A 26,984-nucleotide genomic window follows, 5' to 3' on the forward strand; every position below is an offset into this window, starting at 1 on the left:
AGTTTGACTATTTAAAAATCCTGAGAACTTTTCTCTCATAAATATAATTTTCTGTAGATTTGTGGGATTTGTCAACATATTTATTAATATGTATACATAAACTGGTTTGTAAAATTATAAAATGACATTGTGACACAATATTTACTTTCCAAGATAGATAGACTATGTAATTCTATAGATGAGATAAGCCAGAACAATGGCTACTGAAAATCAAGAGTTATGGTATAAGGGGAAGATTCCTGTGTTGGGACTTGGAAGCTTTCGAAACTTCTTAATCCTGTTGTCAGTGACTTGGTATTACTGAGAAAATTTCTTACTGTCCCTCCAGCCTAAGTTTCCCCATATTCAGTTTAGAATTAACAGTGCCAGATCTTAGAATTTTTTGTGACTCCTTATGCAATCATAGATGTGGAAACATTTCATTTAAAAGCATTACATTGCTTGTCAAATTGTGAGATTTAATAATATTAATTAACTCTACAAAATTTATGGTAGATAATTTTCTGTAAAGGAAGGTTACTTATTAAAAGAATGTATTTTTAGTTTGATTTAATGAAGTTGTTAATTGTTGTAGGCTATTTACTTTTATCAAATGCACATTTATAGATATCTTTGGTATGCTTAAATAGGTCTTTCAAGGTAATGGCCTACAAAGTTATTGTTAGGTTTCATTATGAATGTGGCTGTTACAGACATTAAAACTCAAAGTAGCGGGGCATGGTGGTGCACGCCTATAATCCCAGTGGCTCAGAGGGGAGCCTGAAGCAGGAGGATCACGGAATCAAAGGCAGCCTCAGCAATTTAGCAAGGACCTAAGTAACTCAGTGATACCCTATCTCTAATTAAAATATAAAAAAAAGGGCTGGGGATATGGCTCAATTGTTAAATGTCCCTGGGTTCAAACCCTATTACCAAAAAAAAAAAAAACACACACACACACACACACACACACACACACAAAACAAACAAACCTCAAAGTGGAAGGTATCAGTTTAAACAACAGCAACAAACAAAAAGGATAACCATCTAACTTCTTCACGATTGGGTATTTTATTAAACTATGAACTATTGTATATCATAATCATTATCTTTAAAAGTATATGTTGGTAATCTGATAATTCTATGTAGTATTTGATATATAAAATGTCATGATGATATTAGAAGCAAAACTAGAATCTATTTTACCTGTAGCACAATATGATGCCATCTCCCCACTTGGTTGCCATAGCATTTTTTAAATTTTTAATTATTATTTTCATGTTTTTTATATGTGGCAGTAGAATGTATTTTGAAGTTATACATATATGGAGTATAATACCTCATTCTTCTGGTTGAGGTGATGTAAAATTACATTGGTCATATAATCATATATGTATATAGGATAATAATGTCAGACTCATTCCATTGTCTTTCCTATTCCCATTCCACTTCCCTTCCCTTCATTCCCCCTTTGTCTAATTCAAAATACTTCTGTTCTTCCCTAACCACCTCTCCCACCATTATGAGTTAGTATCTGCATATCAGAGAAAATGTCTGGCTTTTGTTTTTTGGGGATTGGCTTATTTCACTTAACATGATATTTTCCAGTTCCATCCAGTTACTGGTGATGGTCAAAATTTCATTTTTCTATATGGCTAATAACCAATTGGTTGTATATACCACATTTTCTTTAGTCATCTGGTTGGTTCCATAGTTTGACTATTGTGAATTGAGCTGATATAAACATTGATGTGGCTGCATTACTAGTATGCTATTTTAAGTCCTTTAGATTTAAACGGAGGAGTGGGCTAACTGGGTCAAATGGGGGTTTCTTTCATTCCAGTTTTTCTGAGGAATCTGTATACATGAAGTAGCATTTAGAGATACTCAGAAAATGAGCACACAGAATATACTCTGCATCATTTACATATCCTGATCTCTCTCTCTCTCTCTCTCTCTCTCTCTCTCTATATATATATATATACATATATATATATATATATATATATATATATATATACACACATACATATTTTTTTTCTCCTTTCAGTGACAAAGTTCATTTCAAATTTCATTTTGACTATAAGTTCAGACTACTTGAATCCAATATTAATATAAAATAGTGATACTTGTTTTCATGAGTGAAACATAATTGTTTTGTGTTCATAATTGCTTTAATTTAGAGTTTCTTCTAAAATATTTACCCTGTTCTACAAAGGAGAGACAGTTCATGACATTCCAAGATATCTGTAACCTAACTGGCTTCCACATATAAAATATGAAGTGGCTTGTTTAATACACTGTAATTATGTAGTTTGTAATTACAATTGTTTTCATGTGTCTGCAAATCCCTATGTCATTTTGACATTATATTTTAATAATGGACACTGTTTGAAATAACTTTTCCCCAAGTGCTCTTTTAGGCAAAGTTTGTGATAAATTTTCCAGAAAATTTTCCATGAAGTTACTGTGCAGAAGATTTTGCTAGTGCACCAAATAGATTTTCTGAAAATGAACTCTTAAGACCATTTTCCATTATATTTCCATATGACCCAAATAATGTTACTTATAGGCATTTTACCATAAAGGGCAGACTACATTAGGGCACTCCTTCCCTCACAATATTGAAACAACCACATAAATAAAGTTCCACTCAGAGAATGTTTGACTCAGATAAAAAGTTCAGACCATAAAATTATGTTCTCCAAAAATTATTCTTGTTAATTAACATTGTATTTGACACAGAAATCTAAATATATATATATATACATATATATATAATTTACACATATCTTTTAACATAATTTTTATAATATGTATTTTAAAATTTTCATATGATCATAAGATGGGCCAAACTATGACATACTAAATACATGCTTTTTAATTGTCTTGAAATACATTTGTGACAACTGTATTATACTGCTAAAAAATGTCACATATGTTGCTTGTTTTTGTGGATTTCAAATTGAGATGTAGTTATAGGGGATCCTCAATTGCCCAACATCCAATATGCCTTAAGTAAAATATTGATTATATTGTTTAACCATAGTCTATAACGTAAAATTCACTTTATGATTAGCATTACTGTATCAATCAAGATAGAATAATTCCTAGTGGCCCAGCACTAATTAACTTAATAAAATAAATTATACAAAAATCACTGACTATATGAATATGGAATAAAGGTGTTAAGTAGAAAGCAGACTGTATCAAAAGGAGATGCCTCTGAGGTTCTCCATAACAAAATTTTCACTGCTACCAAAATATTAATAATTACTCATCTGTTCATAGTTGAATTAATAATGTCATTTCTTGTTCTGTCACCTATAAAGACATGAATAATGCATCTATATGTTATGAAACCTAATCATAGTATATTACAATAAAATAATTGACCATCTTGTCTAAAGGATTTGAAAAATGACATTTCTAAATGAGTGCATTCCCCTCCATTTGGTTTCTAAAAGTTGTGGAAAATAAATAAGAATTTAAGTGATCCTTGGATCACCATTCCTTAGTGAATGCTGTGCCTGAGCCCTTATAGTGTTTTAAGGAATCATTTTACCTGAAGTGAAAGTCACAACAAGATCAGAGAAGTAGCAGTAGAGAATTGGACATGGTGGCTGATGCACAACATCCTGGAGGTCACCTTTCATCTTGCTCTAGCTCCTCACCTTAGATATATGCTAGAGGGCAAAAGCAAGCATTTCTTAAGGTATATATGCTTATGCATGGAGGAGCTTGACCTTGCCAGCTAAAATGATTACCTTTTGATGTCCTGGGATTTAAACGTGTTACCTGAAGACACATTGAAGGAGATTAGACAGACTCTTGAAAATTATTCCTACCCACATTCTCTCTTTGCACAACTTTTCCAGATTTAACACATTAGGTAGTAATTAGGAATGTAAGAACATTTACTTTATATTTCATTCATGATAATTTTATTGAACATGATAAGACAAATCAATAGCACATGGTCCTGAGTTTCATACCTATTTATATTTAGTGATATTTCTTCACTAAATAGAATTTAGTGAATTTTACATATTTCCCTAGAGTCTATATTAGCTGCATATGGAACTATCTCATTTTATACCAGTGTACCAGTCAATAAATACCTTTAATGGGTGATACTTTGGTTCTCTCATTGAAAATAATTGTCATCACTAATACAGAGTCCAGCAATTATTCTTTCTAGAAAAAAATTAGAAGTACTAAATTATCGATGATATAGTAAGAACTCAGAAAACTTATATGTGCATATGGTTACACAAAATAGTATTCCCTATCCACACATACAAAAGCAACAGTACACATAGAGAGAACATTATGTTATATATATTTTTTCATACTACCTTCAACCATAGATTGAGAACTCTTAGTATTGGGTACCATCTCACCACTGATTCTACATGACAATAAAAGAGTTTTGGTGGCTCAAAAATTGTTCAAACAAGCATTTTCAGTTACCAGGATACAACTGTAAACCCATAGAATGCACACTTGCAAGAGTGAACTCACATAAACTACAGACTTTGGGTGATCATGATGTGTCAATGTAGAATCATCCATTGTAAGAAATGTTCCACTCCACTGGGGGAGTTGACAGGTTTGGCTATGCACTTGTAGAGACTGGGAGCATATGGGAAATCCCTGTACTTTCCTCTTAGTTTTGCTATAAATCCAAAATAACTCAGTAAAATAGTCTTATAAAAAAGTATTCAAGTGAACACATATAATTGCTTTACTGTTTCACCACTGCTAATATGGGCACAGAGATATTATTTACTTTGCATGCGCTTAAATTAGTAAAATGGAATGTATTTTGAAATAAAGTAGGGAATAAAAATTTTAATTAGAGTACTAATTCAGCAGAAAATTCTGAAGGTATTATAGCCCCCAAATAGAAAATGTTACCAACCTCACTGATTTGGGGAGTTATTTTTAAGGATATGTTTATCAACACTTCTTCCATCTAATAGTGTACCTGTAAATGGCAACATGTAATTAAGTACATATATTAAATCTTTCAATTAAATTTGGCTGCTGATGATCTGGGGAATAACATGAAATAAAGTAAATTTTCAATAATATATTTTGTTCAGTTATAGATTTTAGATATTTCTAAAACAGTTTCTTGGTTTAGTAGAATTGGGTACCATCTCACCACTGATTCTACATGACAATAAAAGATTTTGGGTGGCTCAAAAATTGTTTAAACAAGCATTTTCAGTTATCAGGATACAACCGTAAACCCACAGAATGTACACTTGCAAGAGTGAACTCTTAAATAAAATACACGTCAAAGGTTGTCCATGTACTCTATGTATTGAGACCCTTTTATGTCTGTAGTTTCTCCAGGCTTCCATAATATTATATAGCTGAGATATCTAAGGTTTTTCATTTATTTTATAGTATCCTCTAAAGGCATGAGTTTGAATCCTATTTTTGACTTGAAAATCTGTATGTATACTTACTGGGGCAAAAGCCATATGCTGTAGGGAAGTATGAATTGTAATAAAGAGACTTAGAAGTTGCAGTGACTCATGACATTTAAGGAGATTTTTCACAGCAAAAAAAGAATAAATATAGAAAAAGATAGTAGTAAACTCAGTGTTAGAAGCATAGAAATAGTGGAGAGAAAAATATTAATGCTGAATAATATTTTTGATACATATAATTAATTTTGAATTTATAGACTGCAGGAGCATCGAGAAGAAAAAAATTATATATTTTATTTAATTCTCAAAATACACATGAACAAAGTATTTAAAAGTTTACAATGCTTTTATATTGCATCTTTCTGGAAGTAAAATGATTATATGAGAGAATGAATTACTAAGATTTCATGGTTTTAAGATAATTTAATAAAATTACTTCAGTGTTACCTATTTGACTTATGCATACTGTAAATAATTTACTCACAAGATAAATTGATCACATCCTATATAAATATATGTAGATAACAAATACTATTTTGTTTAATACACACTATCATATTAAACCGTATTAAGGGAAAATTATAATACTTACAAATAAAATATACCTAGATTTTTATTTGAATTTGTAAAGGATTTTAAACAGTTTTTATTATCAAAAATGTAAGACATTTAAATAAATATGAAGAGGTAATAAATATTACAAATTCTAAAATTATTTTGAAACAAGTATCAAATAACAGATAACTTGTTATAATCATTTAATTTTATAAACAGATAATGGCTTTAAAATGCAGTTACAATATTATCTCATCTAAATGTTAGTAACACACTAACCTAATATAATTCCAGTGTTCAAATTAGGATCCAAAGAAGTCCACATGTGACAATTGGTTGATTTGTCTTTCTTCTTTTCTTTTGGCATGGCTAGAGAATGAACTCAGGTTTTGTGCATGACTCTACCCTTGAGCAGTATCCCCAGTTTGCAGGTTCTTCCTTCAGTTGATATTTTTCCCTGGAATGTATTTAGTAAATGAAAAAATAGCCAAAATTTTATGTGGTTTCAAAATTAAATATCTAACTAATTACATTGATTTGACATATTTTGTGTCCCTGCATTTATTGGACAACTGAAGTTTAATATAGAGACATGATTCTATCTAGGTTTGTTTATTTTGGCAAAATCAATTAAGTGGGTTATGTTTTTCTATGTGAAAGTATAGGGGTTGGTTATTTCTTTTCTAATCCTGGTAATCATTACCCAATTATAAGAATTTGTTAGGGCTGGGAATGTGGCTCAAGCGGTAGCATGCTTGCCTGACATGCGTGCGGCCTGGGTTCGGTCCTCAGCACCACATACAAATAAAGATGTTGTATCTGCCGAAAACTAAAATAAATAAATATTTTTTTAAAAGAATTTGTTAGGGATTACAGAATGGTAATTTTCTAATTCTATTATTTTTAATTTACTTCTTGGTTGAACTATTTTTATTAAAAGAAATTTCTGCTTATCAAACTTTTTTGTCCATCGGGGTATAACTTCAATAGAAAATACATTTTGCAAAACATTTTGAACACCATTTTCACACTTTTTTTTCCTTGTATGAAATTTTTATGGTTATTAAAAAATAAAAACTTGTGAAACTAAATTAAAGTCACACTTTTCTAAGTCTTTTGATATTAATGAGCCTTAGGGAAAAAAAATCCTAATGTTTAGATGATGCTACTTGATAGTTCAGTAAGATGTTATTTTAAATAAGTTTAAGGTAATTAGTGAAAAAATGTGTTTTACTCTGTGGTAGAGGTGATTGGAAAAAACAAAAAATAGAAATAAAAGTAGGTGGCTATCTAATTCTACAAGGCAATTTTTATTTCCGTATCTTGAAACACTTAAATATTGTGGTATTGATACTGTAGATGTGCTAATACTGCCTCTTTTCAAATTATTTACTTCATTTTTAAAAAGACAAAAAAATAATCTGGTATTGATTAGCACTACTAATATGCCACATCAAATTATAAAATTTTGACTTAGTGGATTTAAAATACATATGTTCAATTAGTGTGGCGTTTTAGTTGTAAAATTGATATTGTAGAGTTTTATAATACAGAGAAAAGCATTTGTCCTTTCTCAGCTACAGTTTGTAATGTTTTGGATCCCTTCATTTTATTGTATTTCCTCTAGGAAGTAGTGGCAATGCCATTCTCATTTATTTCTATATTTTTTTTCTATGCACTCTCAAAGTAATGTTTTCATATTTTAAAACTTTATATTATATTATCTGCCAATAGCAATGTTTTGCTTTGTTTTGATTCATTGCAGATATATTTGGAACAAAGGAAACAGCCCACACAACAAAATATTAAATCATAAATGTCAGAAAACTCTATCTCTCCTTAGTCTAAACTCTTAAATTCATTACCTATTTTTAAAAGAAATAATGGTCCCTTATCTATTACTGTGCACAGGAAAGGAATAATCAAAAACAGAAGACAAAAATATCAAAATATTTCAAAAACATTCTACATAATCATAAAATTAAATGATACATAAGATTTATGGATCTTAGTATCAGCTATCTCTAAATAAGCATTAGTTATGTTTTTACTGACTACTTATTAAATGTATCATTAATAAATGACTGCAGATATACTTTGAAGGCAACAATAAATCCTGTAAATTTTATATTTTACACATATCACAAATACTGATAAAAATATGACAGATAATTTTAACATAAGAAATAAGAAATAAAAGAATAGGGGAAGTGTGACTAGGTAGGTAAAATTCAAGGCATGTAAAATTTGTCTAGTCCCTAACCATGCCTCCATGTCCTATTCAAAGTCCTTGAGATTCATTTTGAGAGAGATTGTTTTAGAGTTTCCAATTCTCCAAACACTTATAAGAGAGAGAGACCTCTTATAAATAGCTAGACAAGCACATCCCTCAATGGGATTTATTAACCAAATGGGTAACATGATGAATTAATTTTTTACTTTTTGATTCTTTGTATTAGAATTTTTAGGGAGTAGTGTTAGTAATATAATGACTAATATTATCTAACTACTCAGCATTCATATGTAAATAGTGAGGATAAGTTCATTACTCAGATGATTTTTCTTCAAACATTATTCACACAAGTTTTCACATGATGAATATTATGATTATTTTCATTTCTAAATTTAATATTATAACTAATAATATCTGAAAAACTAGTATGAACCAATGTAATGCTCTAATTTCAACTTGCTACTTGCATTATAAAAGTGAAGAATTGTTGATGTCATATCTAAAACTTTTCTCTGGTCAAAATATCTTTAATTCCTTTCTTTCCATTTTAACTATGAACAGTTAAATTTGCATTTTTAAGGTAATTTTCAGTCACTTTTGGGTGGTGTGCAATGTGCACTTTACAATTGACTTATAATTGGACTGTGCTGACAATGGAAAATCTTACAAGTATTGAACATGACATTCATGACAGTATTGCTGTCATCTTGGCTTCTTTTATTGAAAATGCAAAGAATTATAATTGGGCTAACAAGCCTGGTAGCCTGGCCTCTTTCCAATTATATTAACCAGCCTAGTCTAGCATTAGCTGCCTGAACACACAAAGAAACAGGCCTAGAGCTTTTGTTTTTCTTTCTATTTTATTTTGGTACTTGCTCAAGAATCTAAGAAAAAAATCTTCTGCTTTCATGTAATGTTTGAGAATGTTTGATAATTTTTCTCCACCCCACCAAGAAATGTAAACACCTACGTTTTCTATCTTGATTTCACTGATTTTGGATAAGAGATTAATTCTAATAAAAGACTAGTTGTATTTGTTATGTATGAGAAATTATTATCTTAAAATAATAATATCAATCATTATCTTAAAATGTTATAAGTTTTTGGCAATTTTTCTTTGAATTTATTCTAATTCATTCTAAAGGTTTTTTTAAGTGGTGGATTGATTTCAAAGTGAAATTTCTCTTCACATGAACCAATCAACGTATTGACGCATTACTGTATCCTTTGACTTTCGGCAAGTAATGTAGCTTACTGTATAAGAGAGTGTTTTGTGAAATGTTAGAAGCATTACAAAGAAAATGATTAGCAGTTAAAAATAATTTCTAGTGTTTATAATTCTAAAATATTCTAAAATTTTATCCAAGAATTAAAAACGAAATTTTTAATTGAAAATTAAATACTTAAGAAAAATTAATTGAAATAGTTTTTGGTTTAAAACATCTAAGTTTGTAGCATGTCACCTATGAGGAATGTTAGATTCTGTACTCGTTTTATTCTCTTTTTCTGGTTTCTTAAGATTTCAAATCATTAGCTTACTATTACATTTCTTTTCCAAATATTCCCAAACCTTCTCTCAAGATATTTAAGATCTTTAGTCAATTGTTTTCTGTATAGAAATATGAAAACAACTTGAAAATTTGTCCTATAGACATTAAACATCACTATAGCACAGAAGGGATATTCTGTAAGGATCTGTGTTTCAGAATTAATATTAAAAAATACTACAAGTCTATAATAAGAAATAGTCCTTCAGACAAACTGTAAGCACTACACAATTATTTTAAAAAGTGAGTTAGAACTCTATGTATTAACCTGAAAAAAAAATGTGGGAAAGCAGAATACAAAATAATATGTACAGTATGATCTTGTTTTTGAAAATAAAAGACAAAAAGTACATGTTTGTTAGTGAGTTATAAGAACTTCAAAATTTGCAATTAAAAATAACATTAGTGTTATTATTTTTATTTATTTATTTATTTATTTTTATGTGGTGCTAACGATTGAACCCAGGGTCTCATGCATGCTAGGGGAGTGCTGTACCTCTGAGCCACAATCCCAGCCCCAACATTAGTGTTATTTTTATGTTTCTAGTTTAATGGGATCTGTTCACATTGGCCATCTTAGAAGTTGACAGTGGAGGAGAGGGGTTTCTGTTTACTTTTCTCTGTCTCCTCTGGTTTTTTAGATATATTTCAAATTTGTATTTAAACAATGAAGCAGTCTTATTTCCTTCATTAAAAAGGCGTACGTTACTTGGTAAAAGAAAATTTTGAAATTTTAGATTTAATATTACATAATCTAGTGTCTCCAGTGGATTATTTAGTTGTTATAAATTATAGCCTAATAATTACTAAAAATGTTATAAAACAAATAGCAGTTAAATTTTTGATCTTTGAGTTTTTTTTAAAGTTCACAGTAACATTGTAAATCATTCTTCTTTTCCAACCACCTACTTATATTTAAAGTTGTGCAATAAACAGCTTGAGTGGGTTTAAGAAAAGGACTTAATCCAGGTTTCTTGATATAATTTCAATTTCATTTAAGTGTTTTGTTTGGAAAATATTATTTAAAATACAATAGTAAGATAGTGTTTGTTATCCGTGTTTGAAAATGAATTTTTCCATAAGGAAAATTTAACTAAACTTTCTCAAGTTTTTTTTTTTAGTTCAAATACCTTGGAAAAATGAAGTGTAAATTAAAAGTTTCCATTCCTACTTCATGGGTACTAAATCCAAATCTAAATTAAATTGCACTAAAGGTCAGTCTATAGAACTAGAGACTGTATATTTCCCAATTAAAGGATGGGCTACTTCATCTTTAATATCCTTTAGCGAGTGAAAAAACACTCCCTCCTCTTTCAGTCTTCATTATCAAATAATATCCAATCAAAGTAGAATATATCACTTCAAAAGTGTTTAGAGGTGTCTAATTATGCATTTTGACTAGGAGTCATCCTTTGAGTTAGCAACTGTCCTATAGGACTAATTAATTTAATTTCCTCATTAAATTTATTTCTGCCCCAAATAGTGTTTACTACTAGATATAAATAAGCTTCAATTTCTACCTCTTAAGGGAATCATGCCAATTAAAGTAATGAAGTTTTCAAGTTTCATAGCTATATAGTCAACCATGTACCAAAATAGCTGGGGTTTAATGAATCATATAATTTGAGTTGGGTTTTGTTGAAGAACTGATGCTTGCAGTTTATTAAGTGACTCGTTCCTTAAATACAAACACCACAGGGTGGAATCTTCGTGAACAGATTCTGGGATTTGATGCACCTAGGCTAGAATTCTAAACTTGCTTCATTTGTGCTCTGTCACCTTCAGCAGGTAACTAGATAATTCTAACTTTCATTTTCCACACCTATGAGGCACAAACATCAAAACTTAACTCTCCAAGTTGTCACCATCATGTGTAAGATGTAGGGAAAGTGTGAGACATCAGGTTCAGCATTTAGTAAAGCATTCAGTAAATGAAATGACCTGCCCTTGTGATTAATTCATACTTTTTGGTTTACGATTTAATTGTTAAACGGTATTAAACATATTTAAAGTGTGAAGCATGCCTGTAATACCAATGAATCTAGAGGCTGAGTCCAGAGGATCCTTAGTTTGGGCCCAGCCTGTGCCAACTTGCCAAGACCCTGTCACAAAATAAAAAAATAAAAAGGAGTAGGGATATATCTCAGTAGTAGAGCACATTTGGATTCATTCCCCAGTACACTCCTCTGCAAAATAATAGCTATGTATGAATAACTTTTTATTGATTATCGTTTAAGTCTTAGAACTAAGAAAAACATAGAGAAAGAAGTGTGTTCCTTAAGAGTTCGGTGTCTTGTGGTGTTTCAAGTTCCACCTCCCTATTCGGCCTCCTGTCTTACTTTCTTACTCGTGTGTTTCAATCATATACTAATGAAGTATAACAATTGTCATTTTCTTTGTTATAGGTTCTCTTGATATAAAGTATGTGGGTAATATAAATGCACTTTTCAACTTAGTACTAATAGCATCTCTGTTTTCTTGCTAACTAGAAAATCTGTCTAATATCTAATATTTGTTTCTTCTTCTTGTGCAACCTTTCCTTGGTACCAGCTGCTGCTTCAAAGAGTAAAGTTAAAGGTGAGCCCATGTCCATTTTGCATGGTTATGGTGATTCACTTTTCTGCTTATTCCAAGTTCTCTTAAATGATAAAATCTATTCTGTTGGTGTTAATGCTATTTTAGTGCATGAATACTATTTATAAATTACCCAAAATGCATGTATTTCACCCATTCGGTTTTTGATATATGTCTGTTTGCATGGTTGTTTTTAAGTTTGTTTTCTAGTTTTGTTTTTCATTTTATTTCATTCTGAAATGTGCTTTCATGTGCTAATGTTTTGCCTGTTGACCTTAGCTTCCTTAATAAAATTGAGAATTAAAAAAAAATATGTCATTAGTAAAGCTTGAGGAAAGTCACAAAATTCTGTATGCCTTCATATAACTATTTGAAAAGGAAATTAAATCCTCTAAAAGATGAGTAATATAAACAGTTCGGGTTATTTATTATTTTTTCTTCTATTTCGAGATTGTATTAAATTTGTGTTTGATAGTAACCTGAAAACGTATTTTCATAAGAAAGGATGCACTTGTCTAAAAACCAAAATATCTTCCTAAAAGCCAAAAATCTTGTCTTAATGTGTCTAAGGTTTTTTGAATTGGAAAAAAATTCAAATTATCTATCTATATAATCTGTGTATCTACTTATGATAGTATGTACTAGATTCATAGTTCATATGATTCAATTTATATTTTCCATAGTAATCTATTCACTGTTTGTAAAGTTTTTTTTTTTAATGTTTATGTTTCTCAATTAGCCAAAAAGCATTATTTTATTTTACGTTTGTCTTTTAGGTCCAAGTCCTAGTTTTATGCTTAGTTTTAATATAGTAACTTAGGCCTACTTTTGAAGTGTTAACTTCCTCCTGTTGATAAAGCTTAGTATTTACTTTAGAACCCATAGTTTCCTAGCAATGTATTTGTCGATAGAATACTAAGTGTAAAAGAGGGGTTGGCAAATTATTGTCACCTCCATGCCTTGTGTAGGTTCTTGTATCAGAAAATTTGGTAGAAATATTAGCCAATCTTTACTGTAGTAATTTTCTGTCTCAATTTGAAAAAAAATTCATAGAACAATTAATGTATGTTTATAAATTAATAAACATAATGAATTCATATAATAAAAGGTTAAGAAGTGTTGTTTCAGAAATGAGGCATTAAGAAAAATGTAATAATAATGTGTCAATGGTGGGTAAACACATACATAGAGAGACAGAGATTCTTACTGAAATCTGGGTAATACTTTATGAATAAGGTTGAATATGAACTTGATCTTAAAAGATGATTAAAATGTATATAGAAAAATGAGTAAAAAACAAAGAAGATTAGAGCCAGGTACAGTTGTATACCCCTGTAATCCCAGTGACTAGGGAGGCTGAGGCAGTTGAATTAAAAGTTTGAGACTAGCCTCAGCAATTTAGCAAGTTCCTAAGCAACTCAATGAGAACCCTGTTTCAAAATAAAATATGAGAAGGCCCAGGGATGTGGCTCAGTGGCTAAGTGCCTGTGTGTTCAATATCTGGTACCAGCAACAAAAAAAGGAGTAAGAAAACATATATAAAGCTAAGGAAGCACGGGTGATTGCAGTCTATTTCAGTAAAGTGAGAAGACATTTTGAATGAGCCCTGAGTTTTTAAAAATAAATGGAGAAAGTAAATTTGAAGATAAAACAATAAGGAATGGAGTGAGCATGAGTCATTGCTGCATTGATTCCATAAACCTCTAGCAATAATCACAACTATGTTCACTTAATAATTCTCAAATATAATTGCAACTAATTGAAAATATAAATTAAAATTAATTCAAATTATAGAGGTTGCAAAGTTTTAAATACAGGAATTTTTTTTCCATTGGATGATGATACCATAAATTATTCCAGAGGTTCCATGTCTTCTGCTGGCTAGAATTTTGCAATGCAAATATATTTTTGTACACAGATTAATACTTCCTACATCTTTTTTCCTACCCTTACACATATGTTCATTGTCTTTTTATCTCTATTCACTTGCATTCAGAGGGCTTTCAGACATAGTTTATCCCATGCCTGTCTCTTTGCATGTGCCAGTTATTATCAAGCAAGAATAATACTTTTTAGAATTAACTGCACCTCAATCAGAAATTTAAATTTTATTTCTAACCATTGTTTGAGAAAGATATATATTATTCAAAGGTAATAGATTGAACTCTGCAATACTTTTACTGTCTAATTTCTGTGTCAAGGTAAATTGTCTTTAAACAGGAATAAAATTTGGATGCTGAAAATAGAACCCAAGTAATGTAAAAGTGGATGGTTGCTTAAAAATAGTTCTTTTCTCTGACCCAGACAACTTACTTCCCAGCAAATCAAGGGAAGTTCTGGGAAGGACCACATCTCATTCACTTTATAAAGTCTTGGAAAGGTGGGGAGATTCTGACAGAATGGAGAAAGGAATGTATTCTCATTTTTTTCAAAATAGAAATGGTCTCATTCCATAAACCATAGACTAGTGAATTCAACATCAACATCCCAGTAAGGAATTTTAAATAAGGCTCCTATAGTAGTTGTTTGTGGGTGCTTAGATTAAAACAGAGTTCACTAGGAGTCAGCTAATAGTTACTAGTAATGGCATAAAAGACTACCCTAATTTTCCTCCTTTTTTTTAATACTGGTTATCACTATTGCACAATAATATAAACATTGCATATGTAAATGTTATCAAATTATGTCTCAACTGATTATCTTCATTGGTCAAATCCAATGGTGGATTGACAATCAGCATATTACTTATTTCTTTTCTGCTGAATATATATTGCTTCTTTTGATTTTCATTTCCCTTGATCTCAGTGTCTCTGTACACATTAGATTTTTAAAAAATATTTTTGACTCTTTCTCTCTTCTCTGTTTTATTCTGAAGCAGAGGCATCCTTGAGATTACGTCTCTGATCCTTGAGGAGATCATCCATTGCAGTGTTGGCTCAGATCTCCACAACTCCTTTGAAAAATACACTTCATTTCATACAAAATAAAGGAAGCAGCCATTTTCTAGATGGTTGTGTACCCACCAGCAACCCTTCCCCACTGCTGACTGGCAAGCCAAGAATAAATTACCCAATCACACTGCTTCTCTGAAATCTTAAGTCTGAGAAAAGGAAAAGAGAGAGGGGAAAGGTGAAAAAGACAGTAGGGTGAAGGAGAGACAGTTGATCAGATAGGTTTTTCTCCATGGCCATGAATTCTGTGTGTGGACTTAAAAAGATAAACTAAATCTAGAGAGAGGAATGAAGCAAGGTTGTATAAAAAGAAAGAGGAAAGAATACCCTAATTGTGCCCAATCCCCTTGTTCTAAAGTATGTCTAGGCTCTGTTTTATCCCTGTATTTTGGGTCTATGAAATGGCTTTATTTTAGCTAAGCTTTCTAGACTGATTTCTCTTTCAAACAATCCAAAGAGAACCAGTTGGTATAGTTGTCTTCTTTCTCTACAGTTTTCTTTGTTGGTTTTGATGATTACTTTTCTTGGCTTGATGTCACCTACTGAGCTTTTGCCTGCTATTCCCTCATTGTGCAGAACACTTCCCCTTCAATATTAAAAGCATTATGCTTATTTTGCTTTGCAAATCTGAATGGTCTGGATTTGCTGTCTTCTCATAACACCAAATTTCTCTGATTTTCTATGTTTATAAGATTGGGAACTTCTTTCATTTCTACTCACTAATAGCTCTCACATTTGTTTAGGTACCAAATAGTCCTGGTTGGATTGTATCCCCATCGTATCCTCTTCCTCAAGTCACTCATTCCTCAGAGCTTGTCTGGAGTCATTTCTAACTTGTTTCCAGATTTAGTTCTCCATACTCTACAATCTATTTTACATATGTATATCTAGCTGAAATTTAAATAAGATCATCAATGTTTTGCCACTTAGAAGAAATGGGCATCTGAGAGTTTTCTTAAAATGTCTTTGTGTAAAATAATTTTGTTTCATTCTATAATAAATTTATAAAAATATAACAAATGTATTACGCTGCTTAATATTGCTCCAAGATCTTACAAATTTTAAGCAGTTTTAACTCAGTAGAAATATTTTATTCTCTAATCCTGATTTTTAAGTTATTTCAAAATTCTTCAACAATAGTAAGGATAACACTTTATGCCATTTCTAGAACACCAGCTTTTAGCTACTATTTTCAAAGTCTTTAAGTCTTAACAATTATATTATCATTATCCAGTGCTCAAATAGAAATTAGCATAATCATTCTGACAGTGCCTAAGAATTCAAAGATAATGCAAGTGCTCAGCTATATAAATTGAGATACACATGTAGTTCCAAGGAAAATCAATATTTTAATTTATTAGATTTATTAAGGAAAAGTCATACAGAATATTATTAAATAAAATATTCATGTGAGACTATATACAAATCTGATGTAATATAAAATATAATTTTTAGGGTGGAGTTGAAAGGCATATAAGAAAATGAAATTGGGATGTTGTTTCGAAGTATTTTGAGATTTTTATTTTAGGTGTGGCACTTGTTTTTTAGTTTGCACTATGTAATGTATTTCACACATTAAGTCATTCATTTTGTGTTTAAACATAGGTTGAATCTTGATTTGGGGACTCACTAGATTTCAGTATTTGGACATTTGACTAGCTTCACTAAAGTTGATACAACATTCAGTTGTTGTGAAAATTATATAGGATGATGCTTAAAAACGAATTATCCCAGGGCTGGCCCATAATAAGCCCTCAGTAAATTTTGCATATTGCTGTTTTGAATATTACATTATAATCATCAATACCAGTTAAATGACATCTGTAGGGGAAAAAACAATATGAAAACATATAGTCCAAGACAAGTCTATGTACTCAATGCTTTTCTAGAAGTGTTAGCTAAATTTCATCTTCATGATGGTGTTCATATGTTTATATTCATTATAAAACTAAAATAAACACATAAAATGTATGAGTGATCTAGTAGGTAGTTTTTCCCTTTCTTCAATTTTGTTATTAAAAACCAAAGTGCTACATCGATGTTCATAGCAGCACAATTCACAATAGCAAGACTGTGGAACCAACCTAGATGCCCTTCAATAGACGAATGGATAAAAAAAATGTGGCATTTATACACAATGGAGTATTACTCTGCATTAAAAAATGACAAAATCATAGAATTTGCAGGGAAATGGATGGCATTAGAGCAGATTATGCTAAGTGAAGCTAGCCTATCCCTAAAAAACAAATGCCAAATGTCTTCTTTGATATAAGGAGAGTAACTAAGAACAGAGTAGGGTTGAAGAGCATGAGAAGAAGATTAACATTAAACAGGGATGAGAGGTGGGAGGGAAAGGGAGAAAGAAGGGAAACTGGTTGGATTGTATCCCCATCGTATCCTCTTCCTCAAGTCACTCATTCCTCAGAGCTTGTCTGGAGTTATGGGCATGGAAATGGAAGGAGACCCTCAGGGTTATACAAAAGTACATACAAGAGGAAGTGAGGGGAAAGGGAAAAATAATACAAGGGGGACAAATGAATGACAGTAGAGGGGGCAGAGAGAGAAGAGGGGAGGGGAGGGGAGGGGAGGGGAGGGGGGATAGTAGAGGATAGGAAAGGCAGCAGAACACAACAGACACTAGTATGGCAATATGTAAATCAATGGATGTGTAACTGATGTGATTCTGCAATCTGTATATGGGGTAAAAATGGGAGCTCATAACCCACTTGAATCAAAGTGTGAAATATGATATATCAAGAACTATGTAATGTTTTGAATAACCAACAATAAAAAATTTAAAAAAACAACAAAGTGAATGAAAAATATCATTAAAGAATTTTAACTCAAAGTGGAAAGAAAACAAAAAAGTTATTTCATAGAGAGTTCTGTATGATATTTAAATATAAAACTGTTTTCATTCTGAGTGAAAAAAAATTGAGGAATAAGACCATACTATTTTTCTTGAAAATATCAATTAGATATTTTTATTGAAGATTTTGTTTAGGTTTTAATTTAAAAATATAAGGAATTCTTCAAATTTTTATATTACAGCTATAAAATATGTTAACATTTGGCCTTATAACATGTTTTCAAAATGCTCCTAAAGGCCCAACTAACTGGTATACATTGATCACTGTATTTCCCTTATTATAGGTTTGTTCTGTTTAGAAATCTGAAAAAAAACCACAAACCTTGGGATTTTAATTACAGACTTTCTAAACCCCCACACAGCAGCTGTAGAGGAAGCAAATATCAGTTTTATTAGCATAATGGAACGACCTGAGCCAAGTGAATGAATTAAATCCCAGAAGATCATGCCTTTTGGATGAGATGTGCTTAGACAGAATAAAAAAAAAAAAAAAAAAACTATTCTGATGATTTATTTATGGTAGAAATGAGAATATAAACTTAAAGTAGCAAGGCTTAAACTAATTTCTAATTGCTTCACAAAGCTGTGACCTGTTTTGCTGTCAAATGAGTTGCATTCATCCACATTCCCACAATAAAGTGCAAGCCTGTGTTTGCATTTCACAAAGAAAGCAAAGACAGGGAAAATGCAGCTCCATTAACTCAAGTGAAAAATAATATTCTCTTAGACTTAAGAATGGAGTATCTAGAGGGGTCTTTCTATCGTGACCCAGGTTTGATTGTATTGAGCAACATGAAGGGAGATAATTATACAACAGAAAGTAATGAGATAATCCAGAGAGAAAATCCATGTTCAAATCGCTACACACTGAGAAATTAAAAACAGAAACCACACCAAAGGAAGCTGTACTTTAAAAATATTAAATTATCCATATCTTGACCCATTGAGTCATCTTACAATAAAATTTTCATGAGCACCTGCCTTAACCCTGTTTTCTTCTTCTGAGCTCAGCATTTCACATTATCTATACCTAAAAATTTTCTAGGACATTGCTAGAGAAACTAACTACCTTCTCACTTTCCCAAGAGGGAGTGAGGTTAAATAAGTCGAAAGAGTGAAAGATCTAGAAGAAAGAGAACAAGGTCAGAATAAGAAATGAAAGGTCTGCTTAAGAGTCACTTTCTGGCCAGTATTTCCATCTAAGTTGGCCTACTATATAACTTGTTGAACATCACTCCCTTTTGAGTAAATAGGATCAAGAAAAAGCATTTAAATAAATTAGGTTCAGGTAAACTGTAAATTCGACTAAGCCAGTCTCTTCAAAGGCATTAATAGATTCAGTAGTCAGTATGACTGGTTTGGAATTTTTGCACTGCCTCTCACTCATTATGTGAACTTAAATATGTTAATTTTGCTTCATTTTCCACATTTTAAAAATGAGGATAATAATAATACACATCTCAAAGAGTCTGTGAGAATTGAATCAGCAAATAAATATAAAATGTTTAGGGTACGGTGTGACCCATAATAAAGTACTTGAAAGATTAATTGTTGAAATTATCATTTTTATTCATATTTCTAAAGTTGGAAAACAGCTGGAATAATACATTAGACTTTTACAAGCATTATTCCACTATTATATGTAGCAATGCCTTCATTGTGATTTTACTAGAGAAGTGAGTTCAACTAGAGTGTGGATTAAGAAAGCATTCCTCTAAAAGGTACTACTGGAAGGCCTTTTATCTGGGACCCTTGGTGACACTAAAATAAATGTAACTCTATTTTTCAAATAAAATGATGTTGTGGTTATATATTAGTGGAAAAAAATCCCTCGACTTAACATCCTAATCTAAAATGTTTATTACTAGCAAAGTGCACTGTTAAAAGCTTTTTAGAGGGGTATTTGAGTACTTAAGTTCTAGCATTTGCTCTACTTTTATTTTTTCTTTAGTCATCTATAAAATGATGATAAAAATGTCTATACTACCTACCTCACAGAGTTATAATGATCAAAAAGAATATATCTAAACACATTTAAAACAACCAATTGTATTCAGATGTAAGTAACTCCTAATTAAATAAGCCATAATCAGAGACAGGAACTTCAGATTCAGTGATGAATAAAATGTGGCCCTTATACTAAGCCCATGCCAAAGATCCATGCATGAATGTTCTTGTAATATTGAAAAATTTTTAATAGTTTTTCTTACTAAATACCCTTGGAAAGGAATTAAAGCAAGCCTGTTACTTCACTGGCTAAATCTATATTGAACTTCTATAACCTGTGTTTTAGTCTTTCCAAGCTGTAATACAAAAATACCATAAATTAGGTGACTTATGAAAAAAACAAAATTTATTTTTCCCAGTTATAGAACCTGGAAAGTAAAATATCAAGGCAGATTCTATGTCTGAAGAGGGCCTGCTTTGTGGTTCGTAGATGGCACCTTTTTGCTGTGTCCTTATGACACAGCTCTCTGGGGCTTCTTCTATAAAGGTACTAATTTCATGTGTAATACTCCACTTTTATGGCCTAACAACTTCCCAGTGGACCATCTTCGAATACCAATTCTTTGGGGATTAGGTTTCAAAATATAAATTTTTCAGGACACAAATATTCACATGTAGCACGATGTTAAGATATTATAGGGAGAGATTTTTTTCCCCTAATTTTTATTTCATGAAGCTTTGATGAGTTTGATCACTAATTCATTCATTTCCAGAACTGCTGGAAATTTATTAATGGGAAAAAAGTTCTAAACCATAGTATATTGCAATGCGATAGACTATGAAGAAAAAATAAAGCAGAACAGTGAGACAAGAATGCTTGGACAAGGTAGAGGAGGCAGTGGTTTTAATTTTGAATATGGAGACCAGAAAAAAATTGAATATTTGATCTGAGAATTAATAGAGAGAGCAAGCCATGTATCAGGAGAAGAATTACAAGAAAAGAAAGGAAGGAGAATAAAGTCCTTAAGGCTAGGAGGGTCTATTCAGGGGTCGTTCAGCAACCCATATGACACGAAAAGCATAAACTTGGAGTGTAAAGATATAAAATCATAGAGGAAATGAATACACAAGTCATCTAATGACTTTTGCTTTCCTTCAAGTGAAATCGAGAACTACTTAAAGTTTGAACAAAAGAGACATATACACTGATTCAGTTTAAAAGAGATTGTTTTCATTTCCTTGATTAAAAAAAAAAAAAAACTATAATCAAAAATTTTAGGACACTTTCCCCAAGAAATTAGGGGACAGATAATAGTGGAATTACTAGCATCTTAGAAATGGAGGTGAACTTACACCTACAAGAACTTGAAGGCTAGAAGTGAGGCACCATAAAGAGGGTGGATTGTAGAATGATATTATTTTGTTTGTTTTAATTTTTTTGTGTATACTAGAAGGACAAAGTGACATTGATGAGATGGAGAAGACTTGGGAGGAACATTGTAAAACAACTAGAGATTCATGTCGAGTACATGAAGGTGGAGATAGCTAGAAGGCATTCCAGTGACATAATAATTAGAAGTTGTTACATGAACATGCACCTCAGGAAAAAAAAAAACTCTATATCATTAATAAAATATTTGGAAATCATTAAGTTATAGACATTGTTTACAGTCATTAGCTTGGGTAAGCTTACCAAGGACATGAGTGGAGCTAGAGAAGAAAGTAAAAGCCTTTGGGTTGAATTCTTAGGTATTCAAACCTTAAAGAGATAAAGATGATGAGAGAAAGCAGAGAAGAACACCAAAACAGGTGAAGAAAACATTTCCAAAGTAGAAGTGGTGTTCAACTTGATCAAATGCTCTTCTTATTTAAATTCTTTTATCTTGATCCCATTTACCCAAATGAGAGTGAGGTCAGTTGTCAGGGTAAGTAGGCCAACTTAGATGGGAACACTGGCCAGAAAATGATTCTTAGTAGATCTTGTATTTCTCATTCTGCCTTTGTTCTCTTTCTTCTGGGTCTCTCACTAATTCACCTTATGCTAACCTCACTCCCTCTTGGAAAAGTGAGAAGGTAATTAGTTTCTCTACTAGAAGAGTAATATTCTAGGAAAATTTCAGGCATATGATCTGTTTTCTCTAAGATGCACTAATCATCTGGAAGACAGTTGAGTTCACTTACTGAACATGCTGTCTAAATACAAGGCATGGATATTCTTTGGCTTAAATAATTACGAAATAACTTATGAAGTGTTGTTTTCCACATCAGCCAAAAGTTATCTTGGGAAAGAATGTGTCAAATCTCCTAGCTACCTACTTATGGAATGTGGGAGTTTGGGAATCCCACATTCATAATGGCAACCAGTTGTGATAGCATGTGGAAATGGAAACTGGGAAATAGGGAACAATTATCTGGGTATAACAGGATATACAAATTGTCCTATATACTAAGATAGATGCTTCTATGCAATGTGATATTTGATTCACTGAAAACTTGAAATTTTCTTATCATTGAATAAAAAATTTACCTTTATGCATGAAATTATTTCTTCTTATAAAAAAGGTATTAGTTTAGATTTAGGAGAAACATAGCTGAGATACAAAACAGATTTTAAAAAGTATTACAAATGTTTGGGGAAGTGTTAACAAATGCTTTGAAAATATTCACACATTAATGTTATTTAATGTATATAGTGCCAGTGGTGGCATGGCCAAGCCGTCATTTCAGCACAATAATTGGACTCCATACTTCTTATAACTAAATATGTATATGATGAGTATTTGTTAAAGCATCATAATTCATTTCATCCCTATTTTTTTTCTTACTTTATTTTTTAAAATAAAACAGATTAAAAAACCAAGAATTTAAAAAATTTTGTTTATTTTCGGTAGATTCCTTAAAAGAAAACATAAATTCTCAGAGCCTAGCAGGAGATTTACTGAAAGAAAGCATTTCTTAGAAACTGCAGCCATTTTGTTTTAAAATCTAGTGAATTAAAATGCATTTAGTGATAGCAATTCCTTCACATTTAATTACTCACCAACATTTTCAAAATATTTGTCAACATTATTTAGGGCATTTATAGGCTCTAGTCAAAAGAAGAAATAGTGTATTTTATACTTTGAAATCAAATTGAAAATGAACTGGTATACCAGTATTTAAAATAAACTGTGTGTAGCAGCAATAATGACTACTTTTTTAGAATCTAAATTAAAAAAAAGACTAACCAAGATAATAAACACTGCAAAATGTTGCTAACATTGTGCCATTTATCACTGACCCCATACAAGATAATGAAACAGAAATTTTCATTATTAGTTTAAATATTTTATTAATACTTTCACTTGTACTAACTTACATAAAAATAAATTTTTAGCAAATAAAATCATGCTTCTTTGGTTGTTGAAAGTTCTTTGTTGTCTTAAAGAGAACTGTTATCTTTTAAGTGATATTTCAAACTGGCTTGGAGTATGAATATTAAATTTTAAGATGCCAATCATATCACAGGTTCTAAAATGGGTAGAGAGATGAATACATTAAGATATGTTCTATGTTAGTAAGGGTTAAGTACATTTGACAGGATTTGTTTTATTTTAAAATTATGTAAGTCTCTCAACTTCATTGGTGGCTTGTACAAATACAAATGATGCATCTAGAATTAACTCTGATATATAACTGAGAGAAGAGAAAAGCAACTTACAGAAACATAATAAAGCAGCTGGAAAATGAATAGAATGTCAATAATATTATTAAAAATATGTATAAAATGCAAGTTGCATTCATTGTAGGAAACACAATGCTAGAAGATGCTCTTTATTAATGATAATTAAACTATTTTAATTTTAAATATCACAATATATTTTAGTTACAGCTGAGGAGGCACCTGGATAAAATTAAATTGTCTAAGTATGAATAAAAGATATTAGCTACCTCATGAGATACAATATGCCATTGGGAATTTTAAAAACAAAAAACAGAATGTCAGAAAATCAAAATATGAAATTGTGAATTCTTATTATCAAATAATGTTATATCCAAGTCTGTACTCATAAGAATAATTTTTGCTTTTTCTCAGTTATTGAGCATCACATGCAAAAAGTAGACCTGATCTCTGGTGTGAGGTGATATATTTAATTTTTACCCTGGCAAATGGATGAAGCTGAATCAACTTGCTTTACCTTCCACACATGTCTGTTACGAATGGCCACATTAAATGTTAAAGAGTAGCCAAATGCAATTGATGTCAGGTTCAAACAACGTAAATAAAGGAAATACATTCTTGATGGGAACTAGTTATAATGAGCAAGTTAGCATTTCATTTTTTAAGGAATTTGGTACAATAATCTTTGTGTCTTTTCGATATCTATATAGTGTATTATTCCTTCTCAGTTGATATGACAGAATGATTTAGTCTTCCAATAGGAAAAGAGACTGGACCCCCTGTTTACATGCCTTTTCCCAGTGAGTGCTAAAATAAAACTTGCTCCATTTGCCTCTTTTAATAGATCAGGTACTATAAACTCTTCCTGAAAGTATGGAGATCAAATGACTCACACTTTTCAACATCTATTCCAAAGGTTTGCTTAAGTGACCATTATTTCAATCCACAGCAACTGTTTGTTAGGAAACTAATTTTTGCTCTATGTTGGTACTATACATTATAAACATTAGCATAATTTTTTAACTTCTTCTTTTTTTCTTTGTTTTTACTTTTTGTGGTGCTGTGGATCAATCCCAAGGCCTCAAACTTGTATGATCTATCCTCCCAGCCTCAACTCACTTTTGTTTATTTGTTTTTTCCATTTTCTTTTTCCAACTATAATGAATATGAAATTCTGTCCTTGAATTTATGTAGTTTACCACCAGAGGTTTTCAAATCACCATAAATATCATCATTCATATTTTGGAATTTCATATCTTTATGATATCTGCCTTCAATTTTTTGTTGCCTTCAATCAGTTGGTTGCCTTCGATTAAATGTTCTTTTCCTGCACAAGGAATATCCCCACAAAACTTATCTTAAGGTACTTGGATCTTACATCTCTCTGGCTCTTCATTAGAGCTCTGTAGTCTCCCACCTCTAATTAATTCCACTTATCTAATAATTAATAGATATGTTCACTTTAAAATCACAGTCTCTACATTCAGATCTCATCTCTATACTCAGTTGATCTACTTTATCCAGAATAGTTTAAAGCATAGATGATTATTGTCTGGAACAAGAGTTTTCTTTGCCATTTGTCCAAATTGACTGACACTTCTACGTTTCTAAATGCTTCTCTAACAAACATCCACATACTGAGACACCTAGTATCAATAATATGAATAAATTGAATCATGCTGAGTGTTGTTCAGGTCTAGATATAAGAGTTAATAGAGACTTGAGCAAAAAAATGGTTGAAATTCTCCAACCATTTCACTTGAACATCTAAGATGTTTAGATATCTTCTATTTCAACATAATAAGGAAATATAATTTCCACCTATAGCTACTCTGTTTGTTTTTCTGAAACCTCTTTATATATTTGGAAAGTGCATTAGTGCAAAGACACTTGCTCCTGTCTTAGGTGATTTATTTCTTCCCAGGAGGAAACAAAAAAAATAGAGTGACTGTTGTTTGGTTGCCAAATAACAAATTATCTAGCATACAGATTTCCTATCTCTAGCACTGAATCCTTATGTTGTTTAAGCTAAGATTTAAAAATCAAATGTGCATTCTAATGTACCACTTGAGTTGTACATTTTACTGCTACACTCATTTAAAATATAAAAACAAGTGTACATATCACTTATTTTCTTTAAAAAATATTCACAGAGACAATTGAATACTATTATTTCATCTATCACTTGAATTATAAGAATCACGCAGTGTTTTAGTCTTTTTTTTTTTTTGCCACTGTGATTAAAAGCCCCAAACAGGACAATTGTAGAGGAGGAAAAGTTTATTTGAGGGATCATGGCTTCAGAGGTCTCAATCCATAGATAGCAGGCTCCATTTCACAAAGCTCAAGGTGAGGCCGAACATCATGGTGGTAGAGTGTGGTGGGGGGAAGAGGCTCACATGATGATCAGACAGCAAATACAAATATATCCCAAAGCCACGCCCCCGACCCCACCCCCTCCAGCCACACCCCACCTGCCTCAAGTTACCACTTAGTTAATTCCATTAGGTGATTAATTCACTGATTCAGTTAAGACTTTCTGCTAGACATTCCCCCAAGCTTATGTGATGTAAGAAGGTTCAGAAAAGAAATGATTGGGTTACAAGAGGCTTAACCCAATCAGTGAATTCATTACCTGATGGGATTAATTGAGTGGGAACTGAAGGTAGGTGGGGTGCTGCTGTAAGGAAGTGGTTTGTTACAGGGTGTGGCTATGGGGTATATATTTTGTATCTGGTAATGGAGTCTCTCTCTCTGCTTTCTATTATCATGTGAGCTGCTTCCCGGTGTTACACTCTTCCTCCATGATGTTCAGCCTCACCTTGTTTTGGGGAATACCCCACATCCAAACCATAATATGTAGTGAACTTCTAAATCCAAAATACTTCTTATCATAATGTACTATTTCCTTAGGTGTTCTAGAGAGACATAAATTATATGTATTTCAAGAGAATTGATCACCTATCACCTATTAAGCACTGATCTAGCAACTAGATTGATATAGGAAATTTTTTTCTAGCAGTATCTAACATTCTCATTTTTTATTACTAGATTAAAGAAAACAAGAGCACGCAGTATCATTTTTATGAGATTTAAAATAAGTACATTGATACATTGTTGTTTTCCTTGTTAGAGGCTTTGACCATTGGTCAGAGCTGGCATTGCTAGAGTGGTTTCTCTGCCAGATTGTGGGCGTTGGTCTGTAGAGATAGTCTTTTACATTC

The 26,984-nt window shown here is 31.5% G+C and overlaps 1 protein-coding gene across 1 annotated transcript in view; it reads left to right on the top strand.

Annotated features, from left to right (window-relative positions):
* The window catches only part of Cadm2 (cell adhesion molecule 2), a 397,408-nt gene that overhangs the window by 56,515 nt on the left and 313,909 nt on the right, over positions 1-26,984 (top strand). The window contains exon 2 of the mRNA XM_058574551.1: positions 12,248-12,335. Within this exon, the coding sequence (XP_058430534.1) occupies positions 12,248-12,335 (88 nt within the window). The remainder of the gene's footprint in view (positions 1-12,247; positions 12,336-26,984) is intronic.

The sequence above is a fragment of the Marmota monax genome, unplaced genomic scaffold (assembly GCF_021218885.2).
Source record: "Marmota monax isolate L192 unplaced genomic scaffold, Marmota_monax_Labrador192_F-V1.1 WCK01_AAM20220418_F8-fsc00016, whole genome shotgun sequence".
NCBI classification, from domain to species: domain Eukaryota; kingdom Metazoa; phylum Chordata; class Mammalia; order Rodentia; family Sciuridae; genus Marmota; species Marmota monax.